Source organism: Alligator mississippiensis, chromosome 1 (assembly GCF_030867095.1).
Source record: "Alligator mississippiensis isolate rAllMis1 chromosome 1, rAllMis1, whole genome shotgun sequence".
Lineage (NCBI taxonomy): Eukaryota > Metazoa > Chordata > Crocodylia > Alligatoridae > Alligator > Alligator mississippiensis.
Window position 1 is genome coordinate 466739352 of NC_081824.1, and position 8301 is coordinate 466747652.

An 8301-nucleotide genomic window follows, 5' to 3' on the forward strand; every position below is an offset into this window, starting at 1 on the left:
CAATGCCAACATGCCTGCGACACACAACACCAACGTACCCGTGACACACAATGCCATCATGCCCACGGGAGACAATGCCAACATGCCTGCGACACACAACACCAACGTACCCGTGACACACAATGCCATCATGCCCACGAGAGACAATGCCAACATGCCTGCAACACACAACACCAACATACCCGTGACACACAATGCCATCGTGCTCGCGAGAGACAATGCCAACATGCCTGCAACACACAACACCAACGTACCTGTGACACACAATGCCATCGTGCCTGCAAGAGACAATGCCAAAGTGCCCACAAGACAACGCCAACGTGCCCATGACGCACAGCGCCAACATGCCCACAAGAGACAGTGCTGATGTGCCGGTGACACACACCACCGATGTACCCGCGACACACAATGTGAACGTGCCCACGACACCCAATGCCAACATGCCCGCAACACATAACCCAAACGTGCCCACGTGCTTGTGTACATCAGTTATGATTACGGCACACAGACTTTACGTCAGGAAGGCAAATACACATGACTGTGACGTTTCAAAAACACACTAGACAACTGCATAAATCGGATTCAACGTTTCATACTTATTTTAATCGATGCTCTATCATTTATCTCCCAGGTGACTCTCGGCAGTCTCCTGGGGATGTATATCTCATTCGTGGAAAACTCCTGGAGGGTCGGCAATGGCAACCCTGTCTGGGATCCCGAAGACGGCTCGCTCGCCTCAGCCTTCCAGATGCCCCAGGAAGATTGCAATGCGGTTTGCAAGCAGAGGCTGCACAGGTGCAGGTGAGGAGCAGCCTGGCCCTGCAGGCCCCTTCCCCACCTGGGAGGGCAGGGCAGGGGCAGGGAGAGGAGCAGGGCCAGGGGTTGGCTCAGCTGTGGGTGGAGGCGCAGGGAGGGCGGGCTCAGCCTCTGCAGCCAGGGGAGGAGCTTGCTTTCCCGGCAGGCAGCAGCAGCGCCTGGGCCAAGCAGAGCGGAGGGTGAGCGCAGGCTGCAATGCATGGGCTGGGGGGGCTGCAGCCGCCTGGCTGGGCAGAGGGGATGGGATGGGGGAGCAGGCGGTCCCCTCCCAACCCCGTGCTGCTGCAGGGGAGTTGATGGAGAGAGAGGGGGGCTGGAGAGAGACCCCCACCCGTCCTCTATGGGTGCCCCCTCTCCTGCTTGCATGGCGGGTCCGGGTCCCTCTCCCCCTCCAGGAGCTGGGGAGCCGGTGACTGCAGCCTGGGGCTGGGGCTGGGGGGATGGCTGAGCATGCAGAGACGCGAAAGCTAAAAGGCTGGTGTGAGCTCGGATCCAGGCCACGGCATGCAGGAGATCACACCCGGCTTGTCCTGGGCTGGTGGGAGCTGCATTGGGCCCTGCACAGGTGCTGACAGCTCAGGGCTGTGCGGACCTCAGGCCCAGCGCCCTGGTCGTGACGCCCGGCTGCAATCCCTGGGGGGTGCTGTGCATGCATGGGCTGCGCTGAGCACCTGCCCAGTGGGGCCCCGGGGCTGTGGTTCTGCAGGAGAGGACGGTAGAGCTGGAGCGAGCGCCCAGCACCTCTGCCCCCCCTTGCCGAGACCACGGCGCCTTCTGCCCCCTCCGAGGCTTGTCAGAGAACGAGCGAGGCTGCGTTTCGGGTCTAGGATCCCCCTTCCCCTTCTCGCCGTCTGTAATGCAGCTGTTTCCTTCTCTCCTCATCATGCTCCCGCTTCCATCCAGCTTTGGGGCACTGGACCGGCACTGGGGCAGTCTGGAAATGCTATGGTCGTGTTTCTCTCCATAGTGGGGGCTTTTGGGGTCTGAGCCTGCCCAGACGCCCACTTTGGGGTGAAGGGACCGGGACTAACTCCCATCAGAAGGAAGCCAAAAGCAGGAGAGGGTCAGCAGAGAAGGGAGAGGGGCACCTGTGCCCAACTCTGCAGCACGTGGGGTCATAGAAATCAAAGAAATCCTAGAGAAGTGGGGCTGGGAGAGACCCCCAGAGGTCACATCTAGTCCAACCCCTGCCTAAGGCAGCATCAGCCCCATCCAAAGCAGCCCAGACAAAGCCACCGTCTAAAAGCTTAGCAAAACTAGCCTCAACCCTGGCAGGATGCAGACATCACACCCAAACCTGCCACGGGGAAAGCAGGGGGGCCACGACAGCTAACATCTTGCTTCTGTAAAAGTTGTTAATGTACGCTCAGGTGATCCCAGGCAGAGGCCGGGCAAACCTCCCTCCCTCATCAATCTGACCATGGGGGGAAACTCCTTCCTGACCCTAAATGTGGCATCGGTCTGACCCTGAGCGGAGGGGTAAGACCCTCCAGCCAGGACCCTCCAGCTCTGGTCCCAGCAGGAGCATTGGCACAACCCAGTCCCCATCCCAGCCTGGGCTGCAGCAGCACCCAGCGCCTCTGAGAGAGACTTAAACCCCGCTGTAGCAGAAAACGCAGAAGGGCAACACCCTCCTCCTCGGCTCCCAGGCTCTGGCCCATGCCTAGCTCTTCCCCACCCACCCCCTGGGCAGGAAGGCACAGCAAAGGTTTAGCCCCCTCGAGGCTCGGTGTGATCTCCCCCTCTCTCCCCGCAGCTGTTGCAGTGCCTTGAGAAGCAATGCCCTGGGCTCCAGCCAACACCAGGAGACAGACGCTTTTCTGGCAGGAGGCGCAGGGCGGGGTGACCTACCGGATCCCGGCGCTGCTCTACCTCCCCCGCACCCACACCTTCCTGGCCTTTGCTGAGCAGCGCTGCTCCATCAGGGATGAGGACGCCAAATGCCTGGTGCTGCGAAGGGGCTGGAAGCACGGTGCCTCGGTGAAGGTAATTCCTCGTGCACCGGGTGCCAGCTGGCGGCCCGGTGCCCAACAGACCCATCTCTCTCTGCTCTCAGCCTTAGCACATCCCAGGATCCTGAATACGCAGGCTCCAGAGCCCCCGCGTGTGACTTGTGGTGCACTCCAGACACCTCTCATGCCAGGCTGGCTGCCTATGAGGTGCTGTGCACTCCTTCGAGGTGCTCCATGCCTTTCCCTGCTGTTGAAAGCTAGCAGGAATCAAGCACCATTTTTCCAAATTGACCCCTGAGGCCTGGAGCAGCTGATCATCTCTGCATCTTGCAACAGAAGCAGTACATGCTCCTGCTGCCTACAAGGTCCACAGAGCCTGGGCCCCTCAGCCTCCTGTCATCACCCTCCCCTGTGCTGTGTATGCGCTGTACAGGCAGCCCTTCACAGCATGCCGGAGGTAACGCCAGTGGCTAAAGGAGCCTGATTTCTCTCTGTTTAGGGCAAGCTGCTGGTAATCTCTTTAAGCACTGATCACATGCCCCCTTCTCCGCACCCACCGGGGACAAGCAACAAGCAGCAGGCGAGGCAGAGCTGATGCTCTCAGACGACCCCACCATGTCCCGGGGCAGGTGGAGCATCCCTCGGCGCTGGAGTCTGCTTTCTCCCAGCCGATCTCCCAGTTTCTGAATGCCGTCGCCCTCCGGGGCATATGGGATAAGGGTCCTCTGTTCACTCGGACGATAGCCACAGCAGGGCAGGGTGGGAAATCGAGCCTCCCACAAAAATAGGCCTTGATCTCATTCATGACGCATCACCTCCAAGTTAAAAATACCAGCGGCGTGGCTCATCCTCACCACCACCCCTCCCATGGGCTCCAGCCGGGGCTGGGCCAAGACAGCTGATTGCAGATGATGGGGCTACTAGAGTCCCTTCTCGTCACACGGACAACTATGTAGTTCACATGTGCTGTGTCTCTAATAGGAGCTGGCCTGTGCCTCCATCTCGCTGGGAGCCACGTGGGGAGGAAAAGCAAATGCCGATGGGACCAGAGGCAGTTCCCAAAGGCAAAGTCACTGTAACTGGGAGATGTGGGATAGCACACACCATAACCATGTAGGGCAGGAGCCTCACAGGCCTCTATTTCAGGTTTTCAGCAGTGTTGGTTATCCAACAACTCGTTCCAGAGGTGGGAGGGAAGTTTGGTCTCCATGAGCTCTCCAGCTGTACACCCCAGCCTTCATGATAGCTAGAGAGCTAGCCTTCTTGCAGGGTCTTGGAGATGCCCTGAGGAATGGGCCAAGCTTGCTAACCTCCCGGGTCTTCCCCTCTCTCCTTCTTGCCGCAGTGGGGACCCATCGAAACCCTGACGGCAGCCATGCTACCAAACCACCGCACCATGAACCCTTGCCCGGTGTACGAGGAGGACAGCGGGACGGTCTTCCTGTTCTTCATCTGCGTGAGGCAGCACGTGACAGAGCGGCACCAGATCTGCACCGGGAGGAACGCTGCTAGGCTGTGCAACGTCGCTAGCAGGGACAGCGGCCGGACCTGGAGCCCGTTGATGGATCTGACAGAGCAAGTGATCGGGGAGGACCTGAAGAAGTGGGCCACCTTTGCAGTGGGGCCAGGCCACGGGGTGCAGCTCAGCTCTGGGCGGCTGGTGATCCCAGCTTACACCTACTACATTCACACCCGCTTCTGCGGCATTCCCGTGTCCTGCTTCACCAAGCCCCACTCCTTGATCTTCTACAGTGATGACCGCGGCCAAAAGTGGCATAAAGGCAAGCTCCTCAAGGGCAAGAGCACAGTGGAGTGTGAAGTGGCCGAGGTGAGAGACAAAGACAGAGGCCCCACACTGCACTGCAATGCCCGCACCCCGGGCAAGTGCCGGGCGATTGCGTTCAGCAGAGACCGTGGGGTGGTTTTTGAAAGACCTTCATGGTGTAAGGAGCTGTGCGAGCCACCTAATGGGTGCCAGGGCAGTGTGGTGAGCTTCTTCCCAATGGAAGAGCCTGCTGTGGTGGATGGTGTGGAAGGGACAGGCCCCGATGTGGGTGAGAAGACTTGCTTGGCACGCTGCAAGAACACCTCTTCCACCACCTGCCATGGTGCCACCTCATGGCTTGTCTACTCCCACCCCACCAGCAGACACAGGAGGGTCAACTTGGGCATCTACCTCAACAAGACTCCTTTGGAGACGAGAAGCTGGGAAAGGCCTTGGGTCCTCTACCAAGGGCCGTGTGGTTACTCGGACCTGGCCGTGTGCGAGGAGTCACCACCTCTGTTCGGCTGCTTGTTCGAGTGTGGGGTGGACTTCCCGTGTGAGCAGATTGTGTTTCAGCTCTTCACCCAACAGGAGCTGGAGAGCCACGGGGGCTCTTCTTCCTCCGAGCAGCAGCCACAGACAAAGATGGATGTTGAGCAGATGGGGCAGTATCCCAGGCAGGAAGGATCACCTAAAGCTCTTCATCTCGGTGCCATGGGAGGGCATTGAAACTATGAAGCCTGCTCGTCCAGAATCGATCTCCTGGAGCACCTAGGGACAGGTTTCAGGGGAACTGAGCCTCCGCACTTCACATGCACCTATGGGTGCTCAGCCCTTCCGCCCCTGGAGGTGACCAGTTAGGTTCCCACCGATCCCAGCCTGATTTGCTACCGATACCACTGCCGGGAGCCTCCAGACCAGCTTTCTTTGCAAGGTGGTTCATTTTGGACCCTCACAGGGCTGTTCTCCGGGTGCCAGGTTATGTGTAGACCGTTTGGTTTGAAAATCCACTGAAAGCACCAGATTCTCAGCGGGTGTAAAGTGCATAGCCCCGTCACCTTTAATGGGGCTGGTTTACAGCCGTCCAGGATCAGGGCCTGGGTTGCCCAGTCCACAGTCCAGAGTCAACCCTTGATCTGCGTGCTGGGACTGGCAGCCCGGATGGTGTGGCCTGTCACCCTGGGACACCCCCATCCATTAAGAACCATGCTGTGTCCAAAGAGAGCTTGCTTGGAGAAGGGAAGAAAGGCAACGAAAAGGAGTATCTGCAGAAAAGCAGCACCGTATATGATCCAAGGCACCTGCTGTCTGCAGTGGGGGGGCTTGCTAGCATCTCCCACCACTTTGCTCGGGCCTGCTTTCCTGCAGTCCCTCTCCAGTATTTGGCAAGTGCTCTGGAGATGGAGGATGCATAACGATGAGGGCCAAACTGCCGCACTTCTCTGCCTCTGAGCCTCATCTTTGCAATGTAGCGATTCATCCCCTTTTCACCCTTCCTTGGCCAAGACTCGCAAGCCCAGGGACCATTTTCCGTGTGAATGTATACACAGCACATAGCACAATGAGGCCTTGATAGGGGTTGGGATCCCTGGGCCATGGGAAGTGGTCTGCCTAGCACCAGGCCACATATGCTTTCATAGTGTTTTGAGTTAGAAGTTGGCTGATGACGATGCCTGGTTTTGCTAAGAGTGGCCCTTCAATCCCCAAACCTCTGGAAACACTACACAAAGCAGTAATTGTTTCAAATGTTCTTTAGTCTGTAACATTTCCTCTGGTGCACACTTCAAGAGCCCAGGACGCCAGAATCCTGGTTAAATAGCTTAAAGTTTTTTTTCTTTTTAAGCACTGAAGCATTCTTAGCTCTGCAGACTAACTCGAATATCACCGGCCTTTGTTTCACAGGCTTTTAGCTTGTTGTTTGTAGTATCATTTACCCACACAGTCCTGACCCCTGGACCCATGATCACATACCACACTTGCATACTCGATGCACCTTCCCCCCGAAAAAATCAACCCTCCAAAATGACCTGGACTAGCTCCACCGTCCAAAATGACCTGCACGCCAAGGTCCCTTCCAACCCTAGTTTTCTGTGAAAATGAAGGGTTGTGTCTTAAGTGGGGAAGCCGGTTTTTCTTTGCTGGAATAGAAGCAGGGAAGAAAAGAAGCAAGCAGACACTGTGCTAACATAGCTTCCACTTATCCCTGGAAGTGCTGAAGCCAGTGGCCACTGTTAACCCTCTAGCAGCCACTGGTGAGGCTCTAGCACTTGGCTGAAGGGTCACTGATCTCAGGCAGAGGGTGAGAGCTTCTGCGGGCAGTCTGTAGTATCCTGATGAGGCTTGAGGAGTGGAAGCAACACTATTATTTACAGGGACTTCTCAAACAATTTCCAGTAAAGAAATAACAGTCTTGCTATTGCATTGCAAGGGTCGGAGGCCTTGCTTTTTTGCTGTTTTAGGAAGTTCCTGCTGCCTCCCCCAGGCTGTCCCCTGGGATGCCACGCTTCCTCGAGGCTGTGTTTCCAGGAGGACTTACCCTATGCCACGCGGTTGACTGTGAATCTAGAAAAAGCTTTTGGTCTCCATGCTGCCTTCCAAAAATGCAGCGCCTGGCTTATTGGAGGGTGTGTAGTATGTGCAATATTATGGTAGTTTAAGCAGCAGGAGAGTGTCTCCTTCCCGTATGGCACAGCCCATGCTGCCCAGAGGAGAGGGAGCTGCGTTCCCTCCTGGTTCTCAGTCACTCTTGAATTGCAGCTCTGTACATCACCTGCTTGCATAGACTGTTGTATACGAAACACTTCTGCCAGCGACATGGCCTACACTGGGTTCACAGATGCTGTCCTGGATGCCTCCGTGGTGGATCACAGCAGCTGTCACCTTTATTTAGGGACAAGACAGGGAATACAGGTTTGGTATCAAGTTTTTCTCCATACTGCTACTCCATGAGGCCTCTTTGTATCCAGGGTTGACCCCAGCTAGGGGTGCCCTGTGCATGGCTCTGTATGGACCGTGCTGCGGTTCATGTCTGTCTCCTTCCCTAAGATAAGCGTCCTGTTCACTGCAACCTCAAAAAGGAGCACAGCTAGAGATTTTTTTCACGTCTTTCCCATAAAGGAGGCCCCATGCAAAGCCTTTTGGAGAAGACTCCCCCGGCATGGATGGGCTGTGGATGTGACCCACGGGGCTTTGCAGTCTCAGGACAACTTGCTTCAGAAGGAAGGCTCTGTATCAGTTTGAATGCATCTTCCTGCACACACACACACAAAAAGACTGCTTGGGATTGTTATACAGGGAGAAACAACAAGCCTGCTGTACGGTACAAAATTGTCCTTGCGGTGCCAGGCTGCACAGAAATAGGTATGAATAAAACTTGTTTCTGATAACTGAATCAATCGTGCGGTGTTTGCCTCCTTCTTGCCAGACAGTGGCACCTGGGTCCTAATTCCTGGGCAGGGTCCTAATTCCTGAGCCACCTCGAAATAAAAATGTCTCCTCGATCCTTCCACTCACATCTGCGGTCTGCAGCGTGGCAGAGAGAGGAGCTGGGGTCTCGGCAGAGTCACCCAAGTGCCAACCTCTGGGGAAGGTGTCAGATGCCTTCCACCAGAATCAGCCTGGGCACGTTGCAGTTTACACGCAAGTCATCCAGCAGTGGAAGAGGAAGGACCAAGGAAGCACTTCAGGATTGTGCTTGCAGGGCTGGATCAACCAAAGCTGGTGAGCCTTACTGAGCCAGTCAGGCAACCCCTTGGAAGAGCAGAGAGT

The 8301-nt window shown here is 56.5% G+C and overlaps 1 protein-coding gene across 1 annotated transcript; it reads left to right on the top strand.

The window, feature by feature from the left end:
• Positions 1-941: 941 nt before the first annotated feature.
• Positions 942-7924, top strand: NEU3 (neuraminidase 3). The gene is made up of 3 exons (XM_006257955.4): positions 942-995; positions 2573-2802; positions 4114-7924. Exons 2-3 carry the CDS (start codon positions 2596-2598, stop codon positions 5260-5262), a joined length of 1356 nt encoding a protein of 451 aa, XP_006258017.2. The 5' UTR covers positions 942-995; positions 2573-2595; the 3' UTR covers positions 5263-7924.
• Positions 7925-8301: the final 377 nt, after the last annotated feature.